The sequence below is a fragment of the Nyctereutes procyonoides genome, unplaced genomic scaffold (assembly GCF_905146905.1).
Source record: "Nyctereutes procyonoides isolate TBG_1078 unplaced genomic scaffold, NYPRO_anot_genome, whole genome shotgun sequence".
Lineage (NCBI taxonomy): Eukaryota > Metazoa > Chordata > Mammalia > Carnivora > Canidae > Nyctereutes > Nyctereutes procyonoides.
The window spans coordinates 98,777-126,282 of NW_026575107.1; the positions used below are offsets into that span (position 1 = coordinate 98,777).

Sequence of the window (27,506 nt, forward strand, 5' to 3'; positions counted from 1 at the left end):
GAGAAAAAGAATTCCTTGGTCAAATATGGTTGAGAACCACTGTTTTTGGAGTCCCTCTGGTCAAACTAAAGGCTCTGAGAAGTCCTGCAGTCATCTTCAACCTGAGTGTCTTGGTTTGATGAAGGAATACTTTTTTCCTAGAATACCAATTAACATTCTATAGAAGACATACATTCTGTTGAATTCTGATCTGGATGTTGCTATGATGTGACAGGAATATGCTGAATGATGGCTGAGCACATAGGAAAGGTTGCTCCTTTCTGAATTCCTATCCTAGCACCCCTCAGGGTCTCTGCTGAAAAGAAAGTCACCCCCTAAGACTGAGCCAGGGACCAACAGCCATCCAAGAGGCTGCAAAGCCAACATCTCCTTGGGGAGGAGAGAATCTGCATATACACCAGGCATGGATTGGCTTGGCAGAGCCTGACAGCATCATTTCCTCCCAGGGTGTCTCTGAGCAGGACTTTTCCTGCCACTTAAGCCTGTGCTTGGCTCCTCTGAGACATGCAATACAGACAGGGCCATCTTTCTCCCATAAAAGCTGGCTTTCCCCTGCTTCCCTGTCTCCCTCACATGGAGCCCTCCTTCCTGCCCTGCGTGCCTTTTCCTGTCTAGACCTCAGGGCTGGATCAGCGGAAGAAAAGGAAAATGATCATATTGCCATGCCAGAGGATTACTTCCATTCCCTGGCCCCAGCACGCAGCTTTGGGGTGTGCAGCAGAGGTGTGTGTGTGCGTGTGTGTGTGTGTGTGTGTGCTTGTGTGCAGGTGTGTGAATGCATGTGCCCAGGATCTGAGTGAACACGAGGTTCTGTGTGCATGTATGTCACAGGATGTGAGCATGTATGAGGGAGAAGAGTATGTGTGAACCTTAAAGACTCTGAGTGACAGACTTCAAGGTGTGTGTGTGTGCGCGCGTGTGCACACATGCATGCACACAGGAGAGAATGCATAAGGACACAAACCAACAAACATGAGTAGAAAAGGAGAGGATGGGTAAGATAATAAAGCCAGTAACTAAACTATAGGCTACACATCAAATAAGAACAAAGTATTCTCCCGTTTGGCAAGGTTCTGGGAAATAACAGCAGAAAGAACATTTCTTCTACACATGATGGCTTTGCCATGGATATGAAGCATTATGAAGGGTGTTGGAAAGGCCTGGGGCTTGGTCAGGAATTACTACCTAAATCTTGGCCCTAGCATGGACTAGCTCTGTCGACAGATTTCTGGCACTGTGTTTCCCTCATTCATAATGTGGGGCTGCTGACCTTGGCCCTGCCCTGCTGATAGGCTGGACATGGACATGAAAATGACATGGTGGCAGCCACTGAGAGCCTAGTGTGGATACCACACAGCCCCTGAGGTCGGGTGGCCTGGGTGCGCATCCCGAGTCTGCCTTTTACAAGCCAAGCACATGAGGTACTGGTTCACCGTATGCCTCAGTTTCTTCTGTTATCAAATGGGGATGAACAATTGCATCTCAAAGTTGTGACGTTTTTGAGATGTTTCACATAAACGGCTCAGCAGAGTGCGTGCACTCAGTTAAAAGTTCAGCAAATGTTAGCTATCATTAAATGTGGATGCAGTTTGTAACTAAACAATATGGGTCCCATTTAGAGGTGACCTGGATTTGCCTTTCCCTGGAGGAGGATCTCTTTCCCTTGATGAGGTCAGTGTGACAGCCCAGAAACAAGTATAAAGTGGCAACAATGAAGAAACGACAGCTTTTTCAAGAGTCTTGAGGAACAGAAGGCATCTGACCCCCTCCTTAGCTTTGCCAACAGGGTCATTAATACATGGAAAAGGTGGAATCAGAATGTCCCAGAGGACAGGGCCCAGACTGGATTCAGGGAGAGAGAATGAACACGTTGCTATAGGGAAGCACTCCGCTCGTCCTCCTCGCCTAGAGCTCATAAACTTCCTGGACTTCTGGGGTTTGTGCCATCCCTCCCCCAGCCCCCCTGCTCCCTTGACCTCCCTGGCTCGGAGCAAATTTCTCTCAGAGAAGCCCATCTCGTGACTTGGCTTTATTTTCCTCATGGCACTTACTACCTGCTCTGCTGCTTAGAATATCTAACTCATGGTCACAGTTTCAGAGCCTAGAACAGTGCTTGGCACATGTCACATCCTTACCAGCTAAGCCATGAGAAATGAATGACAGAAAACATTTAGAAATGTTCATACCTGCCGAAAACTGGGTTGAGGGTGTTGGGGATATAGTGGTCTCGATCTTCTATTGCTTTTTTGCCCAGTGTTATTTTTATATAAGGGTCACACTGCGGAGACAAAACAGATGGCATGCTATGTGACCATGAGGTGCAAGTTCAAGGCGGTTTCTGGGACTCAGGTGAGCCTCCACACCCACAGTGATGAAAAGCTGGTGGCTGTGGCGCTCTCATCTCGGCCGAGGTCTGAGCAACGTGCCCCTGTGGGGGGCACACAGCCAGCTGCCTTCAGAGAAGTGGCGTGGGGTGAAAAGGTAGAGGCAGGGAGAAGGGACCCAGCAAATGCTGAGGTTACATCTGTAAAATGAGAAGCATGAACCAGAGGATTCAAAGCCCCTTCAAGCTCTCAGATAAATCCCCATTGGGACAATCCCCCCGAATACATTGTTTGGATAGAGTATCTTTCCTCTAGTGAGATAACAGATGCCCCAAAAGAAAGAACATGACAATTATTGGGGCTGATGACTGTAACTATCTTGCTACAGGAGAAGGCCCCACACCCAAACTCTTACCAGGCCACTGTTGTCCTGGGGCTGGAGCTCTAAGCCTTGAACAATGTGAATCCTAACCGTGCATTCCTGTGGGACGCTGTCAGGTAATTCCCAAAACTGCCTGGGAGGGGCCGGCACGCTGGGGTCATCCGGCAGAGAGTGGATTCTAAAGGAACCCTAAGAGAAAGACACACAGATGTCCTCCCAAGGACCATGGTAGTCTGGGCAGGAAGTTCCTGCCTTCCCGACCGTGTACACTCCAGGGCAGCCACAGGGGCCATGGGGTTGGGTCACGAGGGCTGCCTTTTGGGAAAGAAACAATGTTTATTACACTTCGCATAATTCCAGTGGGGAGTGTGAAATGATGATAAAGTAATTATTGAACTGATCATAGGGGAGAGAAAGGGCAGGGTGAAGCAGGGAGACCAGGCACAGATCTAGGCAAGTGTTGGATCGGTACGTTGGCAAAAGAGGTGGTGAGGAGTGAAACTGCACGTGTTCTGAAGATAGGAATAAACGTGATTACATTTTAAACCCAGTAAAGTACAAAGGATGATTACCTTTTCTGGCGTCACCCCAGTAAGCCTCCCAGCCCCCAGGAAAGCTCCTGTTCATCCCTCAGGTCTCAACTAAAAAGTGTCACCTCTTCCAGGAAAGTTCCCTGATTGGGTTGGATACGTCTCCTAACTTGCTCTTCTAAGCTGCCCTCACCCCTGTTGCAGCACTGACCTCTGCCTCTACTTGTCTATTTATTGTCTGCATTCTTCATGAGACTGGGAGCTTCCTGAGGGTGGGAATTATGTCTTGCTCATCACTCTGTCTCCAAGACCTAACACATGGCTAGGCATGTTGCCAGGGTACAACAAGTGTTTTTTTGAATGAGGGAGCCATCAGGCCAGCTTGACATGCCATATACTTTATCCTGAAACCAGCACTCAAGTTGGATTCAAACCATGTAGGTCTTAGTTCCAGCTACACTCATTCAGCAAAGCAGTGTGAAGTAAGCACTGATTGTACTATGTGCCAGGTATTGGGAATCCCAAAAGAAGCTCAAGGAGCCCAGTCTGGCACAGGGATGTGAAATAGGCTGGACTCTCAGGCCTTCTTGGATTGCTTGCTGGGAAGCTACAGGATGTTGAGAGTATGGCTAGGGTAGAATGCCCTGATAGGTTAGCGATGTCTGCTACTGGAAAGGATTAGGAAGTAGCAGCACCGCTGCCTGGATTTGCCACCTGCAATCAGAGGGTGGGGCCATAACGAAAGCCCATACGTGCGATGTGAAAGGTGCTTTAATGGTGGCTGGAACCAGACCTGTGGGAGCCCAGAGCAGGAGTGAGTCAATCCGCCAGAAGCAATCAGGGAACACTTCACAAAGAATGTGACACTTGAGCTGGCCTTGAAAGGGATGAGTAGGAGTTTGTCCAACCACAAAGAGGAAGGCAGAAGAGCCTGTCCCAAGGCTCCAAGTTGTGAGGGGACAAGGTGTGTCTGGGGCTTGGGAGAGGTCCTGAGCAGCAGGGCGAGGGGGCCTGGGAGCTGAGTGGCTTGTGAAAGTCCAGCTCCGCCTCAGGAAGGAGTGGAGACTTGAGCTCTGGAAACCCAACATCTTTCAGTAGTTAAGAAACAGGATTAGATTTGGCTGCATGGGGAATAAACTGGAGTGGACAGAAAGGTGGTGAGGACGAGAGATCTGGAAGCTGCTGCAGGTCACCTGCAGAAAGCCTGGGAGGAGGCAGGATATAGGGAAGAGAGATGAGGGCTTGGAGAAGCTCAAGCTGCAGGACTCAGGCTTGGATGGCAGGGGCAGGGCGAGAGACAGGAACAGACTGGCTTGGAAGGTTCCACCCTCAACCCCAGGGGCCCTTTTCTTGTCATTAGCTTCTAGCGTCCTCCAGATGTCAGAGGACAGGTCCCTGCCCCAGAGGCTGGTTGTTCTTTATCCTAAGTCTATAAAGAATGAAAGGTGGATTTGAAACAGCACAAAATCCCACATTTTACTCACCTTAAACTCTCCTACCACAGAGGGATCTTCATTTTCATCTGATTTGCCTCGATACAGCTTAAAAGTATCTGAGAAGTCTGTCAGGCCTTCAAATTCTGTTACATCCTCTAGTTCACAATCATATATCTGAAAACCATCAACAGATTCTTAATTTCTCATTAAAATACAGGTAGAGTCTAAAATCAAAAAGACTGACAATACCAAGTGGGCATGGGGATGTTGATGGAGCAACTGGAACCCTCACATTGCTGGTCCAAGTATAGAATGGTACAACCACTTGGGGAAAACATCTGGCAGTTTCTTATCAAGTTAAATATCCAGCTATTCTATGATGCAGAGACTAAATTCCTAAGTTTTTATCCAAGAAAAATGTAAACATGTCCACATGGTACGAGAAGGTCTGAAGCAGCTTCACCATTAGGAGAATGGATACCCACGCTGCAGTCTATCCATACAATGGACCACTTACTGCTCAGTAGTAAGAAGGGACAAACTACTGATACACAGGACAGCAGGATGGATCTCAGAATGACAGTATTGGGCTAAAAAAGCCAAACACACATAAAATACATATAGTATGAGCTCATTTATATGGAGTATAAAAACAGGCAAAAGCAATCCATGGTGATGAAACCAGATCAGCTGACTCCAGGAGAGATGGGGGAGTATGGATTATTGGCTGGAAAAGGGTGCAAAGGAGTTCACCCTGGTAATGGAAATGTTCTCTGCCCTGTTTTAGGGGGTGGTTTACATAGATGTATATAATTATCACAACACATTGAATAGAATATTATATGTAAACTATACCTCTGTAAAAAAAAAAAAAAAAAAAAAAAAAAAAACAGAAGAAGAGGAAGACCAAGAATGAGAAAGAGGAAGGAGGGTAGATTTGGGACTGACCTACTTGACCAGTTTGATCATTTTTCTAAATTGGTGGTTCTTACATGCTGGTGTTTCTTAAGCTGCACTGAGATGTTATGATGATAACATGAAAATAGGTGGGGGTTTTCTACTTTGATGGGGAAAATCATTTTAATGGCTACATATTTCTCATTTTAAAGATTCTTTCCCCATGCAATGTTCGGAAAACTTTAACATTTGCTTCTACTTAAGTGCATTAATTACAATCTAAAAATTGGAATGAGGAATTTGAAACTCAAAACATTGGCCCGGGAAATCACAGATAGCCAGATCTGCCTAGCTCAACAGTTTGCCTTCCCCTGGAAACATGCACCCACGATTGCATGGAACATTTGTGATGGAATGTTACACTCATGTAACAATAAAAATTTCAGCTAATGAAATGGATGCCCATTTGGAGGACAGAATGAGGCATGATGCCCATTTGGAGGACAGAATGAGAAATGTTGACATTTCATGCTATTCTCCAAGAGTATGGCTTTTAGGATTCCCTGGGTCAAACCGGATAATTGTTGGCCTAATTAGTGTGGTGCCAACCCGTTCCCAACCCTCCATCAGCCCCCTGCCCCAAAGTGAGATTCATATAAGACCTGTCCTTAAGCTCATGGAACCCTGGCAAAGCCAAAGCCCATTACAAGAGGACGCTCCAGGAAGCCAGGGGTGCTCCTGGCCCTTCCCCATCAGCACCCTCCATTGGACTTTTTGGTCTGTTTTAATGGATGCTGATCCTTCACCCACAACAGCATAGGCTCAGGTACCTTGAGTTTCGAATATCCTTTCTGAACACATTGTCCACATTTTTCATGTTCTCCTGTGGAAGCATAAAATTTACTCCACCAGTCAACGATTTCTTCCTCCTAATGAAAGACACATCCAAATGGAAACATCTTTAGTGTTGATGTAAATTTCCAATCAATGCAGAAACCCCATATGTAATAGGTAAGAGAAATAGATACTTCTAAACTTGAAACAGGGAACGTTATAGCATTTTTGTTTATATGCACAATGGACTCAGCATCCACGATTCTTCTACCCAGAAGCTGGAGGTGAAATGATCATCGTTGGCAGCCAATGAAACGTGTTTGGCTCTAATGTTGACAGCTATACTAGATGATTTCTTACATCCTATGAACACAACCTATTCGTTAGTTTCATTTTATTTTTTATGCTGTTGTTTTGGTATTTGTATATACAAATAAATTAAATTCCCATTTATGTTTTCTACTATTACATTTCTTTAACCTTTTTAGCCAGCAATGCATTATAAAACAAAACTAAGCTGAGAGATGGAAAAACTGGCTCTAGTTCAAGTCACATCCTTTATATTATAAGCCACATACAGCCTCATGTTACAAGCCGTGCCAGCTTGGACAAGTTGTCTGATATCTCTGAGCCTCAATTTCTTCATCTACTGAGTGGGATAATAACACTACCTGTCTCCATCTGCCCCAGAGAGTTGTTTGGGAAATCAAGTAAGATCATTAGAGAAAGAGCTTTGAAAATGATAAAATGTGGGGTCCTGGGTGGCTCAGTCAGTTAAGCATCCAACTCTTCGTTTTGGCTCAGGTCATGGTCTTGGGGTCCTGGGATCAAGCTTCACATCTGGCTCCTCACTCAGCAGGGAGTCTGCTTGTCTCCCTCTCTCTCTGCACCTCCCTCTGCTCATGCTCTCTTTTCCAAATAATAAATCTATAAAAAATGATAAAATGTGAAACAAAAGCAGGGAGGCATTCTAGGTCCTTTAGACCAGTGGCTCCTAACCCATCCTTGGAGATTTTAATCCAATGAGCCTGGGTGAGTCCTGGGCATCTAGTATGCTTCCATAAATTCCCCAGGTGATTCCAACATGTGGCCAGTGTTCAGAACCTCTGGTTTAAATGGGTGGTGCGTGGTTGCACAGAAGGGACAACATATCAGAATCACTCGTAAAACATTTTGTAACTGCAGAAGCCTATAGTTTATAAAAGGCTGTTAAAATTCCACTCACACATTTGACAAGAATAGAGCCTCATCAGATGCACTCATTGCTTATTCAGTCTGGTGGGGTGGAGGCAGGGAAGGAACACTCGAGAAAAGCTATATCTTATCTGTGTACCATATGTATGTACACACACATACATACACACACAATTATTTCCCCTTTATAGTTAGTAACCCAGCCCAGCCTGGATTAAAAAAAGTTTCTTCACATATCCACTGTAGGCAGAAAATCTAAAATGAATCTTAAATCTAGCAAAGCATGTATAATAGTTACCTTTTCTGTCAGCTGTGTACAGGAAGAGGGCAAACCATATAAAGTCACATGGATATGTAGACCCCAGGAGCATTAGGTTTGAAGAGAAAGAGAGAAGGAGAAATTAACTTTCATGTATGCCTTATATTGTCAACATTTTTGATGAATTTTTTAAAGTATTCAAGATGACCTCATAATTAAACACACCTTATTGGTTTCGTCTCTGAAAATGTGTAAATGAATTATCAACAAAACTAGAATGAAAAGGCTGGAGGCAGCTAACCACATCCCATGTTTTCAAGAGTTAGAGAATCTCATTGTCTGCCAGCACAGTGGTCCCAAGACAGGAGGGGTGGGGTGGGGGTGCCTGGTAGTGCAGCTGCTCATCTGCCTACCCTAAACTTTTCATTTCATTTAGCTCCTAAAGTATTCCTCAACTTGGCTTAATTCTTATCCCTTCCAACACTCCTGTCATGAGATATTCGGGTCTAGTATGGCTGCAATTTCATCATATAGGAACCTTTCCTTGCTTTCTCCCCATGCTTCTGTTATAATCCCAGATACAGATCTGTCCATCAAAATTGTTCTCAGATGTCAAGTTTCTCGTGGTCAAATGCTTCCATTTGAGCTTCTGCATGGAGAATCCAACTCTGATCTCAAGGCACATCCAAGAGATGAGAGAATGGTGAACTAGGATGTGGGGCTTGAATGTTTGCCTCATGCCTGCCCAGTGCATCACCCAAGTTCACTCTCAGGGGAGGTCTGAGGGATTGCTATCTCGACCCCTTTCCTGAAATCCTAACTTAAAGTTCATGTTTCATGTGAGGAGAGAACAACTCATTACAGGCACTCCCTACAGCTGTTGTATGAGGTGGCCCCGGGCTTCCTCTGTAAGTGCCCTCACTGTTCTCTGGGTGACGTTTATTCAGCACACAGAACTGCCAAGAGAGGCAGAGAGACAGACAGATGTAATAATTCCTTATATTAGATTCATCCCAAAGCAGGATTAAAGGTTCAATCACAGCCAAATTGAGATTTTGGAGAGAGGAGTTTGATGCCCAAAGTGCATTCACATTCCAAATGGTTCATGAATTTTTTTAAAAAAAGATTTTTAAAGTTGGTTTATTCACATCTATTTTCAGCAATTTGAAATCATTTCAAAGAAAAGAATAGCTTGTGATTTAGAAAGCACAACCCAAAACAAATGCCTGATTTTAAAAGTTAGGATTAATATGGGAGAATTTATTCACACCTGTCTGCTCAATAGTTCATGCAGAAAAGTTAACAGGAGCAACCAAAGTAACTTGCTTTATGGTATCTACACAGTAAGAGTCTCCCTTAGGCTTAAAACAATCATATTTGTTTAAAGATCACCTTTCACTCCAAAATCTAGTATTAGAAGGAATCTGAAAGGAGAATGAAAGTCTTCAGACCAAGATTCCCCCAGTCCCAAGCAGCCTCATGCATTCCCTTATCATACATACATGCACTGTCGTTGGAGAAGCCATTTTGCTGAGTGCTGTTGACAAACTGCTTAAGCACTGGAATTGGAAGGTATTGGTTGAAATGGCCATGTAGGAATGTCCATGTGACCTGGCAAGCACTTACCAGGTTGTCCCAAGTACTTATTTCTCACCTTTCTGGTGGTAGTGCTGAGCCCACTTCAGAACTCCCACGGTTCTCACAGTAACGGTGTGAGTTTCTGTGAGCATGAGACTGTCACCCAAAGCTCGAGCCTCCAGCATGCATCCACAGTACAGTGAGCTTTGACTCTCTCTCTCAATTTACCCAGATTGTGTTAGTGGTAACAGATGTCCATTAAACATACATCACGTGTACATGTAATGTATGCCCATCAGCAAGCTGGTTATCGGCTCTTCCAAAGCTCAACTTGGTTCATTCAACTTTGCAGAGATGTGTACTGTCTTCCCTGATGAATAGGCAGAGCCAGTTTTTTAGGGGAGGTTCCAATCAGCCATTCTTAACACGTGGACCTCAGCGAGGTGTTAGCAGAGCAAGCTGAATTAAAGTCATTCTCCATATAGTGCTCCCCTCTTATCTGCAGGGCATACCTCTCAAGACCTGTAACTGATGCCCAAAACTGTGGGGAGTATGGAACCCTGCACATACAATGTTTTGTCCTATACATACATACTTACCATAAAGTTTAATTCATAAATTAGGCACAGTAAGCGATCAACAATAACTAATAATAAAATATAACAATTTTAATAGAGTGTAGTAAGTTATGTGGATGTGGGGTCTCTTTCAAAATATCTTATTGTGCTGAACTTGCCCTTCTCATGATGATGTGAGATGACAAAATGCCTACGTGTGAGATGATGTGAGGCGGATGATGTAAGGATTGTGACGCAGTGTTAGGCTTCTGTCAGTGACCTTCTGATGATCTGCTTCCCGACCACTTGACCTGCTACTGACTGTGGGTCACTGAAACCTCAGAAAGCTGTTAGGCTGTAACTCAGATACCAGGATGTAAACTCAACTTTTACAATGTGTTGCTGCAGTAACCCAGTCGTCTGTTAACTATTACTAAGAAATGAGTGAGATTATCGGCATAGATTGGCCTCGTTCCTCTTGATCCCCCACTCCATGTAGGGCTACTGTGTAGGCAGCAGGTGTGAAAAAGAATTGTTTGACAATGAAGTAGGGAAACTGGAGACAGATGATAGAACAGGATCTTAAACTGCTTTTTTCCAGAGCAGTTGTGAAAATGTACATAAAGGGTCTTAAGTATACAATACTTAATTTCTCTCTAGACCACTACTGTTTTGTTGGGAATATGTGAGGTCGTTTACAAAGTGAATGTGGTAGTTTTGCAAATTTGGTATTGTCATTTGTGACTGTGGAGGATTCCCAGGGAACAGAATCAGATACACTGCTATGCAGTGCTGGCTGTGGAGACCACATTTAATATGGTCCAGTTGTTAGTGAGCTTAATGAAGTGGGAAGGAAGTGAATTTTTTAAAAGGCACTGTTTATGGACATAACATATTAAAGTGCAATCATGTGCATTCTTTGGCCAGTATGCACATTAAAACATGCTGTGAAAGTCCATCCTAAATGCCAACACAAACAGAGAGATATTTGATGTTTTTTTTTTTTCTGGACTGAGACCTTTAAATTTTTTTTCCCTTTCCTTCTTGTAGAATTGGCTGGAATGGTTCTAAAATAGGGTCCTGAGTGAGCATCACCACCAATTTCTTCACTTCAAAACCAGAGTGAGTATAAAAATCTAAGATACCCCATACTCGGACAAATTGGGTCATTAAAAATCCATGACACTTCTCCTTCATGTGGAGAAAAAAAACCTGCTCTGCTTTGTGTGTCCCTCTTCTGAATGTTCTGTGTTACAAACTGTCTCTTGAAATTTCTCTTTCTAGCAAATGGTATCATTCAGGCTGTCCACACCAATGGTTCTCAGACCTGCCTGCACATTAGAATTGCATGGAGAGATTTTTAAAATATACTGATGTCTACTAGACCCGTCTTCCTCGTGTAGGTAGGGCCTGGTCTGGGTATTATTTTAAGCATCTTGGGTGACCCAGGGCAGAGGACACTAGTCTACGCAATGTCATCTTAACTATTGATGAGTGTAAGAATTGGATTCTTTATTCTATTATCTTCTCGACAAACTGGTTTTTAATTGCATTGAATGATTGTTTGATTAATATACCCAATGTCTAAGCACCTGGAAAATAAAACTGACATTATCCAATGATTAGTTCTGAAACCTACCTTCGAAGCCAGTAATGGTTTGGTGTCTTCTATTTCGATAATGACATCCCGGCAGGGTGGGGTAGATAGGAGGGAGGCTGCAAGACAAACAATTTCTCACCTAAGATGCTTAGAAAAATACGGTAGTGAACATTCTAGTCCAAGTTCAAGTTCAGCAGTCACAGTGGGAAGGCAGAGTTTATGCGTGGGTGGGATTTACTGAGTAAGAGAGGACCGCACCTGAATGGAGAAGGTGACCCAGTGATTCATCACTTTCCCCAAAACGTGATGTAGGGTTAGACATTTTTAAGGAATGATGTGGCCCATTTTTTTCTCTTGTCTTGGACAATTAGCCCAGTACCTGTACATAGGAAGTGCTCAAAAAAGAATGGTGTCAATACCTGTCTTTAGAGGATGTGTGTGTGGGGGAAGGGAACCTACATCTAAAGAAGCCTCTGTTTCCTCTGTTTCTTAGAATCTGTTCCCAAGGGATCCCTGGGTGGCGCAGCGGTTTGGCGCCTGCCTTTGGCCCAGGGCTCGATCCTGGAGACCCGGATCGAATCCCACGTTGGGCTCCCGGTGCATGGAGCCTGCTTCTCCCTCTGCCTGTGTCTCTGCCTCTCTCTCTCTCTGTGACTATCATAAAGTAAATTAAAAAAAGAATCTGTTCCCAAGACACAAAAGCAAAGCAGGGTGAATAGTTGCACATTTCAGGTCTGAAGTTGCAAAGGCTCATTCAGCGCCAGTTCCCATAATGTGTACACAGGGAAAAGGCATCACCCTGGCTTTAAGCAATTCCCAGAATACGGCTGACCCTTGAACAACACAGGTTTGAACACTGTGTGGGTCCACTTACATGTGGATTTTTTTTCCATATCGTACAGTACTGTACATGTATCTTCTCTTCTTTGTGATTTTCTTAATGTTTTCTTCTCTTCAGTTTACTTCATTGTAAGAATACCGTATATAATACATGCAACATACAAAATATGTGTTAATGGACTGTTTATGCCATTGCTATTTAAGCCTTCCAGTCAACAGGAAGCTATTGGTAGTTAAGCTTTAGGGAAGTCAAAGCTGGACATGGATTTCTGGCTGCAGGAGGTCAGCACCCCTAACCCCGGCTGTTGTTCAAGGATCAACTGTATTTGTGGCTCTCGGCTTTGGAATTAGAGCAAGAACTCAAGGGTAGCCCCTGGGCCCACCCAGTTTGGTTCCACCAAAGCCTCAGCTCCAGGGCAGGGGTGTGGGTATGGGATGTGGACACTCTTTATGGCAGACAGCACTGGGTAGATAGCACATTCAACAGGAGGCTGGCACCAAGCTGGAAGGAACTGCCAAGCCAAAAGAACTTTCTGTTTAACCCACCCAGGAAGGCCATAAAGCAGGGGAGGGAAAACACATTTTTTTTTAGGTAGGTACTATGTGCCAGGCTGTGGGTTAAGTGTTTTATGTATTTTATCTCATTTAATTCCTCAATAATCCTGTAGACTATGCACTGTTATCCCCCATTATAAAGGCTAAACTAACCGAGGCTAAGAGAATGCAAGTTAGTTGCCTCAGGTTAAACACAGAGGAAGTGGAAGTAGGTGACCTGGGGCTGTTTGACCCTAAAGCTTGTGTTTTGACATACCAGAGGCCAGAGCAGAGTAAATGCTCAACGAATGTTGGAAAAGATCAGGGTGCCACTGGGGAGGCTGGGGAGACCGACAAGTACTGAACATCTATGATACTCCAGTTGCTACGCTAAGTTATTTTACATCCAAGTAGAAGCCCCTATATCTATCAGCACTCTCTGCATTTCCAAGATGGGCTCCCTCAAAACCTCTAACAACTGCCACGACACAGAAGGTGACAGCCAGTCGGGCAGGCAAGCAGTAACACAACTGTATACAAGTTCCTTCTTACCAGTTCTCTGCTTTACCAGCCTCTCGGCAACAGCCTCAAGGACAGGAGGAAAACATTATTCTGTATGCTTCCAACATTAGGCCAGCCAAATACATTCCTCAAGTCTTAATCTATTATTGGTTTTAAGAAAGGACCAGATTGCTCTAAAATAATAGATTCTGGTCTTGGGAACATTATGCTCCCTGCCCCCCACCATGCCTTGCCTCATACTCCTTAAGGATTTCCCTCTTTGAAGAGCTCTCTGAAATCTTGACCACACTTCACATTAATTACCTACAGTCCCTAACTGGAGACCTCTGCTTGAAACCCAACCTGCCCACCCCCCTGACCAACAGACACCAATAGATCCACACTTGAGGCCAGAGAAAGGTCGCAGAATTTGTGATTTCACATATTTGGATCAAAGATCCTTGTCCCATGAAAGCACTAGGAAAAATGCTAGGATAACAGTTTCTCTCCATTTAGTAACCCCAAATAAAACAATGCTGCAGTTACAGTAATCCTTGTTGTTATAAAAAGTGTTGCTGTTTTAGGTACTATCAATTCAACACAAAACGCTCTGCATGGGAAATTTCTGGGTAAACTCATGTAGGCTTTTTGTGCCCAGTGTGATTGTGGATTTTATTTTTTCCTCTTCTCTGAATCAGGGATACAGCATGCTCAGAACCACGTAACAGATGAGTTTAAGATGCTCTGTAAAATCAATACCAAACCTTCTAGAAGATTAAACAGAACTGGTTGAGTAGTGCACTGTTCTTCTCAGTGCAGAACTGAGAAGTTCTGCTCAGAACTTCTTGAGCAGAAGACATCTGTTTTGGTCTTGAGGCACCAACGATCAGTTGGATGAGTGTGTGCCAATTCTCCTAATCTCATGATAGCCAGGGGTCCTAGGACCTTACCTTGTTCACTGTTGTGACCCAGTTCCCAGCCCTGAACATGGACCCTGCACATAATAAGCTAAAAATAAGTCATTATTGAGTAGGCAATAGCAAAGTGCTATTCATTAACTATTATTTCTTTGGAGCCCTAAGGTAAGTATTATGCCTTACTCTATCATCTACTTAAACATGTGACCTAAGGCAAGTCATAAATGGATAAAGTAGATGTGGTTTATGTATACAATGGAATATTACTCAGCCATTAGAAACGACAAATACCCACCATTTGCTTCAACGTGGATGGAACTGGAAGGTATTATGCTGAGTGAAGTAAGTCAATCGGAAAAGGACAAACATTATATGTTCTCATTCATTTGGGGAATATAAATAATAGTGAAAGGGAATATAAGGGAAGGGAGAAGAAATGTGTGGGAAATACCAGAAAGGGAGACAGAACATAAAGACTCCTAACTCTGGGAAATGAACTAGGGATGGTGGAAGGGGAGGAGGGCGGGGGGTGGGGGTGAATGGGTGACGGGCACTGAGGGGGACACTTGACGGGATGAGCACTGGGTGTTATTCTGTATGTTGGTAAATTGAACACCAATAAAAATTAATTTATTAAAAAAAAAACTGCCCACCAATCATTTTAATTTGCAGATAATAAAGGACTTTCTCAATTACACCTTGGAAGAGAAATCGGAAAACCTTCCCACTGAAGTGTTACTCACTTCCCTCTGGTCCTTGTCTGGGGCCATCTTCTCTGTTGGTGGTATGATTGGCTCCTTCTCTGTTGGACTCTGTCAACCGCTTTGGCAGGTATTGAGCAGAAACTGGGTAAGGAAGGGGGCTATACTGGTTGCATTGGGAACAGGTATTGAGAAATAGGATGGGGAGGCCATGATGCATTTGAATGAAAACATCCCCAATTCGAATTGAGGTAAACTAAGCCAACTGGCACTGAATAGGACTGCTTGAAGCTATGCTGCCCATCAAAGAGAGTCGCCTTTGCAGTCCAACTGAAGCTAATTCAGTAGTCTCTAATAAAGTGCACTATGGAATTTCCCAGAAACATACTTGATTTACAAGGTCAGGAGTTGTTTACTTTTCTTAAAAATTTTGGGATTTCATGCAAGTGTTTTCATTATTTTATAAAGCAGGATTGGGAGGAAACATTTTATAATCCTTGGCCTGTGGTAAATGTGGATAATGGCCAAATTACTGACATTTTTTCCCCAAAAAAGAACATTGAATCTTCTCATTCCACACTGACTTAATAAAACATTGTAGAATATTTTCAGTTATAACTGGTGAAGAAATCATTTCAGTTGCTAATTAGATGTTCTGGAAACACAAGTAGAATTTAACTTTAAAAAAAAATTTAAAGCGGGTACCCCATGTGGCTCAGTGGTTTGGCGCCACCTTCAGCCCAGGGTGTGGTCCTGGAGACCAGGGATCGAGTCCCCCATCGGGCTCCCTGCATGGAGCCTGCCTCTCCCTCTGCCTGTGTTTCTGCTTGTATCTCTGTGTTTCTCATGAATAAATAAATAAAATATTTAAAATAAATTAAAAATAAATAAAAATAAAAAAATTAAAGCAACCCATTTTATTTGATAATGTTTGATGTTTGTTGTGTTTGCATTTTTAAGGCCACAATGTGGCTACTCAAGTCATTGAAATTTTATTTTTTTAATTAATTAATTTATTTTTTAAATTTTGCTTATTAATTCATGAGAGACACAGAGGCAGAAACACAGGCTGAGGGAGAAGCAGGCTCCATGCAGGGAGCCCAACGTGAGTGAAACTCCTCCCTGGACTGGGATCACACCCTGAGCCAAAGGCAGATGCTCAACCGTGTCCCAAGTCATTGAAATTTTAATGTGCCTTTCCCATAACTCCCTGTGACTTTCTTCCTATTGTTATTTTATTAGCAAAAGAACCTAATAGAGGAAGTGGGGTCTCCCAGGAAAGGAATGCAGAGAAAGGTAAAAACAGAATGAGGGATGAAATTTTACCCTTTAACAGTAGGCTCTCTTTGGCTGCATATTTAGGATCTCCCTGGGAGCTTTTAAAAGTGCCAGGGTTTCAGAACTCCCTGGATAATTCCAGCAGACCACCCAAGGGGAGAGTTGCTGAAGCTCTAGTTTTTCCCAACATCTGCAGTAAATTTTCAGTGTTAATCTCTTACTTGCATTTTCGGTTAGCTGTTTCCATGGCTTTGCCTCCCACATTTAACACATAGATGCAGTAATTTGTTATTTTATACTGGCTATCAATACTAATTGAAAATGGCCTCCCCACAAGCTAGCCTGGAGCCAGGAGAGCTGAGGCTGTCCACTTTCTGCCCATAAAAAAAAAAAAAAACTTTAGTCTGAAATCAGTCTTCATTAGTATGTTGGTGGCATCCAAGCAACTATATTATAATAAAATGCAGTAAGAAGCATAAAAAGAGGGCAGCCTGGGTGGCTCAGCGGTTTAGCACTGCCTTTAGCCCAGGGACTGATCCTGGAGACCCGGGATCGAGTCCCACGTCAGGCTCCCTGCGTGGAGCCTACTTTTCCCTCTGCCTGTGTCTCTGCCTCTGTGTGTGTGTCTCTCATGAATAAATAAAATCTTTTAAAAAAAGAAGAAGCATAAAAGGATCAGCACTGGTCCAGAAATTTCTCTTGAATGTGTTCAGGGACCAGCTGTATCAGGATTGCCCAGTACCAATGGTTCTCAAACCTTAGCTAGAATCCAATCACCCAGATGGCTTTTGGGAACAGATTGCTGGCCTCTGTCCCAGAGTCAGACTTAATGATTTAGTAAATTGGGATGGGGTGGGACAATTTTAATTTCTTGCAGATTTGAAGCTAATGCTGTTAGTTAGTGGACAACTTAAACAAGCTTTCTAGGTGAGTTTTATGCATACAGAGGTATAAAAACCATTGATCTTATCCCAGCCAGAGATGTTCTGATAATAGTAAGAGGAAAAGTTAGACCACAAGAGAAGATCTGTGAACCTGGAGAAGGGTAGAGAGATAAGGAAAGGAGGAAAGAGATCAGGCCTATTTTGCTAACTTCTCTTGTCTTCATTTAACCTTTCAGGCGCAATTCAATGCTTATGGTCAACCTCTTGGCTGTCGCTGGTGGCTGCCTTATGGGGTTCTGCAAAATAGCGCAGTCGGTTGAAATGCTGATCCTGGGCCGATTGATTATTGGCCTCTTCTGCGGCCTCTGCACAGGCTTTTTGCCCATGTACATTGGAGAGATCTCTCCCACTGCCCTACGGGGGGCCTTCGGCACTCTTAACCAGCTGGGCATCGTCATCGGGATCCTGGTAGCTCAGGTACTCTAGAACTCATGCTTTGAGTTTCAGTCATGGCTCATTAAATGAGGTGACATAGATAAGCTCAGGAATATCTGCATCTATTCAACTATATGGAAGTTGCAGGTACTTTTCTTATTGCAGCTCACAGACAGCTAAAGAAGCAGGAAGGGTAGAGAAAGAAACTTTGTTCCTGCTGTAAAAAAAATGGATGATTTGCTGAAATGTGTTTTTTCTGACTTTTTTTTTAACCAACTTGTGGCTTATATAAAGAATGAGCTTTACAGTATCATATTGATCTGGTTTCTAGATCTTCAGTCTGAAAGTCATCATGGGAACTGAAGAGCTTTGGCCCCTGCTCTTGGGCTTCACCATCATTCCAGCTGTCCTGCAAAGCGCCGCCCTTCCATTTTGCCCCGAGAGCCCTAGATTTTTGCTCATTAACAGAAAGGAAGAGGAGAATGCTAAGGAGAGTGAGTATCCTTCACACTTTGACTGTAGGGATTTTAGGGTTGTGGTTTAGGGCATTGGATCTGTTTGGTCCTCTCCTTTCCTTGCCCCCTCAGAACCCAAATGGAGACTTCCCTGATTGCTCTCGAGTCAGAAACTTTCAACCCCTAAAGAGTGACGTGAGAAGCAGGTTAAGGCACAGATGCTAATTGATGAGCCATATCCAGAGCTCATCTCTGTGGCTTTTGTCCAGCTGTATTAGAGGGGAAATGAAGATGGAATAGCACCTAATCTTTATCTTTTGTTTGACCAGTCCTCCAACGATTGTGGGGCACCCAGGATGTGAGTCAGGACATCCAGGAGATGAAAGATGAGAGTGCTAGGATGGCACAAGAAAAGCAAGTCACTGTGCTGGAGCTCTTCAGATCGCGCAGCTACCGACAACCCATTATCATTTCCATCATGCTCCAGCTCTCCCAGCAGCTCTCTGGAATCAATGCTGTGAGTAGCTACTCTGTGGCCAGCGGGGTTGCCCACTGCACTTAACTCACTAGAGGGGCTGAGCACAGGCAGTTGCTCACTTTGTTCCATCTACAGAGCCAGAGTCCCCCAGTGATGCTTGCCACACAGCAGCCACTCCAAAAATGTTGATTACCCAATTTTAACTTAGTTTTTTTTTATAAGATTTATTTTAGGGGCACCTGGGTGGCTCAGTCAGTTAATGATCTGCCTTCAGCTCAGGTCATGATCTCAGGGTCCTGGGATCGAGCCCCAAATCGGGTGCCCTGCTGAGCAGGGAGCCTGTTTCTCCATCTCCCTCTGCCTGCCTTTCACCCTGCTCATGTTCTCTCTCTCTAATAAATAAAATCGTAAAAAAGAAAAAGATTTATTTATTTTAGAGAGAGGGGCAGAGGGATAACGAACCTTGAGCAGACCCTGCACTAAGTGCAGAGTGCGACATGGGGCTCAATCTCACAACCCTGAGATTACCACCTGAGCCAAAACCAAGAGTAGGACACTTAACCAACTGCACCATCCAAATACCCCTGTTTTTATTTATTTACCATTTTTTAAGTTTATTTAAGTCATCTCTGCACCCACTGTGGGGCTCAAACTCAGAACCCCAAGATCAAGAGCCAGCCAGGTGCCCCTGTTTTTATTTAAGATTCTATCTGCAGTATGTGTTTTCCATGTGGAAAAAATTAAGAAAATAAATAATAAACGAAAAATTCATCACCTTTAGTCTCAGAACTTCTAAACATTTGTCCTTTCAAACTTTTTTCAGTATATAGGACATTACAAATGTGGGACTCGATCCCAGAACTTCAGGATTATGCCCTGAGCCGAAGGGAGACCCAACCACTGAGCCACTCAGACGTCCAGAGTCTTATTTTAGAAAATACAAATATACATAGTTTCTATCCGAGGTTATATGTATTTGAAGAGTTGTTTCCTGAGAAGGTAAATCCCAGCGTAGACACATAAAAAGTCTGACAAATACAGCTATAGAGGCAAAAACACAGGATGAAATAATAAATTCCTGGCCCAAACCTTAGGGACTGAACCTAGATGATCTAGATCCTGTTCCCTTGTTACTTTGAGGTTTGAGTCCAATATTTTGACATCTGTTTAACTATGGTAGCTATAGCAACTTTACATTTCAGCACACCGACCAGTAAATAATTAAAAATAATATATACTAAAGAGTAGTTTATTTAATAGTATATGTTAAAAGGATAGCTGGTATCATTTGCTAGAACACTTGGAAGGGACCTAGAGCTAGGGATTCCAGCCCAAGTTCGGTTTCTGATTACATGAGCAGGCTGAGATTATTTCTCAATTTCTTCACTGTCAAATTAACATATTGGTGTGGTCTTATCACTGTTTTAGGGGTTAGGGGAATTGTCCGTTGAGGAAGTATAATTGAGGAACTTGCTGCTGGTTGGCTTTGTTGGAAGAGCACATAACTCTTGATCGCAGGGTATGAGTCTGAGCCCCACATTGGGGGTAGAGATTACTAAAAACAAACCCAAAACTTTAAAATGAACCAAAAAAGCTTAATTGAAAAAATTAATGGGACTAAAACCTTTGTATCTAAGTTAATAAAATAGAGGTAAGGAAGAGACTTCATGAGCAGAAGGAATGAGCATAGAAGAAAAAATGGAAATGAGTAGCTAGAATTGAAAAGAACTAAAAACAAAGATACAGAAGATAATTTATTTGCAGAAAAGATCCTGTAATTGAACCAAAAAAACCCGGAAAGGACTCCTTAACCTCCTGACACTTTTTTCTTTTTTTCCCTCTCTTTTTTTAAAGATTTTATTTATTCATGAGAGACAGAGAGAGAGAAAGGCAGAGACACAGGCAGAGGGAGAAGCAGGCTCCCTGCAGGAAGCTTGATGTGGGACTCGATCCTGGCACTCCCCGGATCACACCCTGGGCCAAAGCAGATGCGCAACTGCTGAGTCACCCTGGCATCCCAAGTTTATTTTTCTAAGGGTTCTCTATTAACTGTTATGCACAACTGCGGTTTCAAAGTTGTCTTTTGTTTCCTATTAGGTGTTCTATTACTCAACAGGAATCTTCAAAGATGCAGGTGTTGAGGAGCCAATCTATGCCACCATTGGTGCAGGGGTGGTCAATACTATCTTCACTGTTGTCTCTGTAAGTTGGATGGTGTGATAGTTTGGGGTGGGGGGAGGGCCATTCTAACTGTGCCATGTTCAAGGATGGGATTCAAGTCCTGCCATTTCCCTACTATCATTTAAACCTTTGTGTTGTTTCATTTTGGGGGGGAAGAAGAGCTAGTGAATGATGCGTATAAGGAGTCTTCACTCTAAGCAAATATAAAAGGGATGAGAAAGAGGGAGGTATAAAAAGGATCCTGTAGGATGCTTTTAACTCGGAACTAAAAGGGGAAGTGTGATTTTAATAAGTATCCTGCTACTGGTAAGGCAGACTCAGGTAGATCAAACAGTGTTTTCATGAAAGGGAAAGCTGAAATTTTATGTTCTATTCTTCTTCCTTTAGCTGTTTCTGGTGGAAAGGGCAGGGAGGAGAACTCTACATATGATTGGCCTTGGAGGGATGGCTGTTTGTTCCATCCTTATGACCATCTCGTTGTTATTAAAGGTGAGTGCTCTTTGAGTGAAGGGAAGGGAGGGATTACAGGTGAATCTGTGACACAGGTGGGAAGATGAGGGTGGAGATCCATAAAGTCACATGCCCAGAGTTTTAAGAAAAGTGAATCAGCAGAGATGGGTAATTAAACTGCCGGAATTCTTCTATCTAAATGACATATAGTTTGCAAAATACCTTATGTAATTTAATTCTTCAAGTCATCTCAAGGTAATTATTCCCATTTTATGAGTGATGAAATGATTTTTGTGCCAATTGATACAGATGGAACACAAGGCTAGGATTCAAAAACCCAGGGCTTTTGACTCTTAAGTCCAATTAACTCCATTGTAACCCAGGACAGAAGGGAGCTTTTCATTGTCAAGTCTTATCCTCTGGGAGGCTAGATCCTCTCCAGGCCGAGCTGTCTTTACTACTCACTCTCCTTTGTTCCTTCCTCATTTAGGATAACTATAATTGGATGAGCTTTGTTTGTATCGGGGCTATCTTGGTCTTCGTAGCCTTCTTTGAAATTGGCCCAGGCCCCATCCCCTGGTTTATTGTGGCCGAACTCTTCAGCCAAGGACCCCGCCCAGCTGCAATGGCAGTGGCTGGTTGTTCCAACTGGACCTCCAATTTCCTGGTTGGGCTGCTCTTTCCTTCTGCTGCAGTAAGTAAATTAAAACAAAACTAACCAAGTCCATTTTGAAACCAGCTCACCTAAGCCAACAGGTTTAAAATCTGGTTACTGACACCACAGGACTAGTTGTCAAGTGTTTCATGTTTGGTGTTTTCTTTAAGATTTTATTTATTTTAGAGAGAGCATGAGATCAAACGTGGAGGTAGGGGTAAGGGGGAGCAGAGAAAGAGGGAGAGAGAATTTCAAGGAGACACTGCACTGAACACAGCCTGACATGGGGCTCCATCTCCCGACCCTGAGATCAGGACCTGAGCTGAAACCAAGAGTCAGATAGATGCTCAACTGACTAAGCCACGCAGGCATCCCAGATATCAAATGTTTTAAACCAGATTTTCTTTCTTGTTCTCAATGACCTATAGAAAAAGGAATGGTTGTAAAAAAAGATTGAAGCAGGAAGGCAAAACTGGGAACTTTTATTTTTTTAAAGGAAACTCCACCTATAACATGGGGCTCAAACTCAAGAGCTAGAAATCAAGAGTTGCATGTTCTGCTGACAGAGGGAGCCAGGTACCCCAAAACTGGGAACATTTATTTATTTAATTTTTTAGAGGATTTTATTTATTTATTCATGAAAGACACAGAGAGAGAGACAGAGACACAGGCAGAGGGAGAAGTAGGCTCCATGCAGGGAGCCCAATGTGGGACTCATCCCCCAACTCCAGGATCACACCCTGGGACGAAGGTGGGCACTAAACCACTGAGCAGCCCAGGCGTCCCAAAACTGGGAACTTTTGAAAGACCACTAGTCTGAGGTGATTACAAAGGCATAGTTCTGCCTAGATACAATGATCATGGTAAGTCTCAAAGGATTCCAAACCAGCACTTAAAATCCACAATTTGGATTAGCTAGTGTTAATGACTTCATGACCTTAAAGGCTCATTGAGATGGGAAGGAGAGGAGTTGGGCAATGACCAGATCTTACACTGATACTCCTTTTTCTGTATCTTTTCACTAGTTCTACTTAGGAGCCTATGTATTTATCATTTTCACTGGCTTCCTCATCGTCTTCTTGGTCTTCACCTTCTTCAAAGTCCCTGAGACCCGTGGCAGGACTTTTGAGGAAGTCACCCGAGCCTTCGAAGGGCAGGCGCAGGATGCCAACAGAGCGGAGAAGGGCCCCATTGTGGAGATGAACAGCATGCAGCCAGTGAAGGAGACCGCCACTGTCTAAGCCATGCCTCCTTCCCGCCTCCCTCCCAACATGGAAAAACCACCTCTCCCGGATGAGGGAGAAATCGAATCAGGTTGTAACCCAGGACTGTTTCTGAATGCTGCTACTTGATTCCTTTCTCTTCCCCACACACTCCATGAGCACTCAGAAGAACCCAACGCTGGAGTTAGTTGTATCTTCAAAGGCTTTTGAAACGTTTCATTTCTTTTTTTTTAATATATTTTTTTAATTAATTTATTTATTTATGATAGGCACACAGTGAGACAGAGAGAGGCAGAGACACAGGCAGAGGGAGAAGCAGGCTCCATGCACCGGGAGCCCGACGTGGGATTCGATCCCGGGTCTCCAGGATCGCGTCCTGGGCCAAAGGCAGGCGCCAAACCGCTGCGCCACCCAGGGATCCTGAAACGTTTCATTTCTTGGACATTCTCTTCTGTTTAGAAGAGACCAAGTGAACCTACCTTCATTTCAGGAGGAACTGGCCACTTGCCATATGACAACATTGCCAGCTCTTCCTACCTGGGGTTCTGGTAGGTCCTCACCAGGGCCAATAGGGGAATAAGAGTGAGGTGCAGCCCCCCCCACACACACACACACACACACACACACACACACACACACCAGACCTCCCAGGAAGCATATCTACATAAGTGTGGAGGGCAGAGAGGGATTAAATAGAGGCACCCTCCTCGCTTCCATACAGCTCTGCAGAGCAAATTAACTTGAGTTTTATTTATTTTACCTTCTGGTTTTGTTGCATAAATATTTATTTTTTTAAGTGTAAAGTAATTTTACCAAATAATGCAAACATAAGGAAATTGAGGTTAGAGTTAGAGGGAGGTGCTTAAAGAGAGGTTTATAGGGTAGAAGATTTGATACGGGAGAGGTCAAGGTGCAATAAGGAGGGGAGATTCAGGGAGAAACAGAATGTGTTCTCAGACGGTGTGTGAAGTTTGCACGTTGCCTCTTAACCTTTCAGGTGGAAACTCTCAAGTTTAATTTCTCAGAAAAGTCATGTGCCTGTATTAAGCTACTGCTTACCTTTGGAATCTTTTTCTCTGTTTAAAATTACATGTAGTATTACTTGAAATCTAGGGTTATTATTAAGATGGGCATTATAGTTCACAGTGAATGATGGGTCCTAATTTTGGTTGGAGTCCAGAGAAGGAAGGGAAGGTTATTTCTAGAAATCCTTTCTCCTTGCACTGGACCAAATGACTTCTTACCCTTGTAGTGGACTCATTTTTTTGTGGGGGTTTGTTTTGTTTGTTTTAAAAATATTCCTGACACCCGCCTAGTAGGAGAACCTTCTAAATGAGCAACCCAAATAATGGTTCTTGATAGAGGTTCAGTATTTTCTCCATTTTGTTATTTAGGAGATTTTAGTTATTGATTGTTGTTTTGTTTTAAGCCATAGCTTTAAAAGAATTCAGAGGAGAATGTTCATAACTAACTTGGAATTTGTAACCTCAGCTCTGGGAGAGGATTTTTCCTGAACGACTATTATCTAATGGAAGTATGTTGTTGCTTTAGGGTCATGGCATGCTTGTTCTTCTGTTACCATATTTCCATAGTATTACGTACAAGTGCCCTTAGGGGCCCATACATTTGGGATGGTATGAGTAAATGTGCAGTGTAGCCCACACTTGAGAGTATGAATGTATACGCACTGTCACTTTGCTCTGGGTGGAAGTTGTTTATTGGTAACTTGTGTCCCCTATGCTCTATAGCCCCCTTTTGAATAGAATATGTTAAAACTCATCTCTATGTATATAAATAACACTGCCTCTGCTGGGTGGAATTTGCATCTATGGTTTTCTTCCAAACTTTAGAGTTCAGTCTCCCCTAGCTACCTTTCCTTGTTGGAGAGTTGGGAGAGAACTCCTTAAATCTTGACATTGAGGGTGGAGGATTCACCTCCCTCTAGAGCCAGATGGTGGGAATAGCAAAGAAAAGTGTGAGATCAGAACATTGTGGCCTCTTGGAAGAGAGTCGTGGAGAAGGGGCCTTTCTTTTAAGGGGATAAGAAACAAACTGAAGACTTCTAACTATGGAGCATTTTAAGAGTCAGATGAGTTGGAAGGATGGATGCTTGCCCCAGGTCATGGACACCTCCACAAATCATCTAGTTTCCCAGTATTTTTATAAATGGAGATTGGGCCCCATGACACTTTACTCGGTCTTCCTTCTTACATAGGTTTTTTGATTACCCTTTCTCTCCTTGGTGCTTATATACTTAAGACCCTTTAGCCAAACCCTTGCCAATGACAGTATTTCAGTCACTAGTTCTCACTGTTTCCTCTGATCATTGAGCCTTTGGAAAAAAAATCTCACAGAGCTTATATGTAATGGGGCTTGGTTGAACAGATGACTTCCTGTAAGTGCACCTCTACTTCTGGCTTCTCAAAAACAGTGGGTTGGCAGTAATGCAGCGTGGAAGTTTTCCCATTTCTCAGTGACCAGATTGTGAATGTTTCCAAATGGATTTTCTATTATTAATGTTACCATGGTTCTTTGTTTTGAAATAAAAATTCTGAATGTACATGTGACATCATGGGCTTGGTTTTTTGGGTTTGTTTTGTTTTGGGTTTTTTTTTAAGATTATTTATTTATTTATTTATTTATTTATTTATTCATAGAGACACAGAGAGAGAGAGAGAGGCAGAGACACAGGCAGAGGGAGAAGCAGGCTCCATGGGGAGAGCCTGATGTGGGACTCTCCAGGGTCTCCAGGATCACACCCTAGGCTGCAGGCGGCGCTAAACCGCTGCGCCACAGGGGCTGCCCATGTTTTGGGTTTTTGTTTTTTTGATCCTTCCTATAACAAGAAAATCCGCTTTAAATCCTGGTTTGGCCACCCAATACCTGTTACCTAAGTTTCTTTTTAGAATCTAATACAAATGAAAACGGTACTCGTTTATGACACAGATGAAATGAACAGCCTTACTGCATTGCTTTGCACACTCAATAAATTGTTGTTTTGTTTCCCCAGTTAGAATACTTTTCTCTCTTCTGCTCTTTTTTAATTCCTTTCCCTACTAGACTTTGCTCTCTGAAATTCATCCTATTCTCATGTCAGGATATCCATATTACATGTATTCATCCATTTAAGATTATTTTTAAGTAATCTCCGCACCTAATGTGGGGCTTGAACCTACAACCCCAAGACCAAGAGTTGCACATCCTACCAACTGAGCTGGACAGGTGCCCCCCCATGTTACATTTATATACCTACTTAAGATCCTTCAGTAGCAAAAAAAAAAAAAAAAAAAAAACAAACCTAAGCCCCCATCACACCACCTTCCAAAGGCAAGGTCCCTGCTATCTTTTTAGTTTATCATTCCTTAGTTCCCACTTATACAAGAAAACACCCATTTCACTTCATCCATTAACACCTTTAACACACCCACTTCACTCATTAACACCTTCACACCTTCATTTATGTATTTCTGACATTCTCTACATTTCCTTTCACTTAAGCTATTTGAATGGCTTTTTATTTCTGTTTAGCTCAGGCATGAGCTCCATAAAGACTGCCTTATTGGGATCCCTGGGTGGCTCAGTGGTTTAGTGCCTGCTTTTGGCCCGGGTCCCCACATCGGGCTCCCTGCATGGAGCCTGCTTCTCCCTCTGCCTGTGTCTCTGCCTCTCATTAATAAATAAATAAAATAAATAAAACCTTTAAAAAATTAAAAAAAGACTGCCTTATTGGCAAACAGTCCCTCACACTTCTCTGTTAGTGAATGAGAATGAAACCCTGAATGTCCTGAAAGAACTTGGTGACTGCACCATAACCCCCATAATTGTGGGGATCTTAGCTCCCTTTTTCCATCTTTTATTTATTGATTGGAGAAAGAGTGGGAGAGGGAGAACCAGACTCCCCAGTGAGCAGGGAGGTGGAGACACAGGTATGGATCCCAGGACCCAGAGATCACGACCTGAGCAGAAGGAGGAGGATTAACTGAGCCACCCAGGTGCCCCTCCCTTTTTCCATCTTTTAATTCATTCTCCAGGGGCACCTGAGTGGCTCAGTGGTTGAGTGTCTGCCTTCGGCTCAGGTTGTGATCCCAGGGTCTTGGGATTGAGTCCCACATAAGACTCCCTACACGGAACCTGCTTCTCCCTTTGCTTATGTCTCTGCCATTCTCTGTCTCATAAATACATAAAATATTTAAAAAATAATACTGCATTCTTGAATAACCAGAGTAATCAAAACAGATCCTGTCACTGCCCTTAAAGCCTTCCCATTACATCTTGTCACACTTAAAATATCATCCAAACTCCTTTACTCTGGCCTGTAGATTCTGTGACCGTACATCCCAGCTCACTCCTAGTGTAACTTAGGGTATTACACTAGCTTCTCAT

General features: G+C 43.2%; 2 protein-coding genes across 2 annotated transcripts in view; one reads left to right on the forward strand and one right to left on the reverse strand.

Annotated features, from left to right (window-relative positions):
* Positions 1 to 12,484, reverse strand: part of LOC129514796 (myoferlin-like) — a 31,309-nt gene extending 18,825 nt beyond the window's left edge. Inside the window, exons 1-7 of the mRNA XM_055333504.1 lie at positions 12,466 to 12,484; positions 11,631 to 11,707; positions 7,896 to 7,907; positions 6,400 to 6,498; positions 4,721 to 4,846; positions 2,740 to 2,895; positions 2,187 to 2,278 (exon numbers count right to left, since the gene is read on the reverse strand). Coding sequence (XP_055189479.1) covers positions 2,187 to 2,278; positions 2,740 to 2,895; positions 4,721 to 4,846; positions 6,400 to 6,498; positions 7,896 to 7,907; positions 11,631 to 11,707; positions 12,466 to 12,484 — 581 coding nt within the window. The remainder of the gene's footprint in view (positions 1 to 2,186; positions 2,279 to 2,739; positions 2,896 to 4,720; positions 4,847 to 6,399; positions 6,499 to 7,895; positions 7,908 to 11,630; positions 11,708 to 12,465) is intronic.
* Positions 12,485 to 15,043: 2,559 nt separating this feature from the next.
* LOC129514794 (solute carrier family 2, facilitated glucose transporter member 3-like) lies at positions 15,044 to 23,196 on the forward strand (the record flags this gene model as incomplete). Its single annotated transcript, XM_055333501.1, is given in 9 exon segments — positions 15,044 to 15,195; positions 15,197 to 15,214; positions 17,483 to 17,723; positions 18,013 to 18,175; positions 18,466 to 18,653; positions 20,712 to 20,816; positions 21,183 to 21,284; positions 21,736 to 21,939; positions 22,926 to 23,196. Coding segments are annotated over 9 exon segments (1,389 nt in total), but the record flags the coding sequence as incomplete, so codon positions are not given.
* Between the last annotated feature and the right edge of the window lie 4,310 nt (positions 23,197 to 27,506).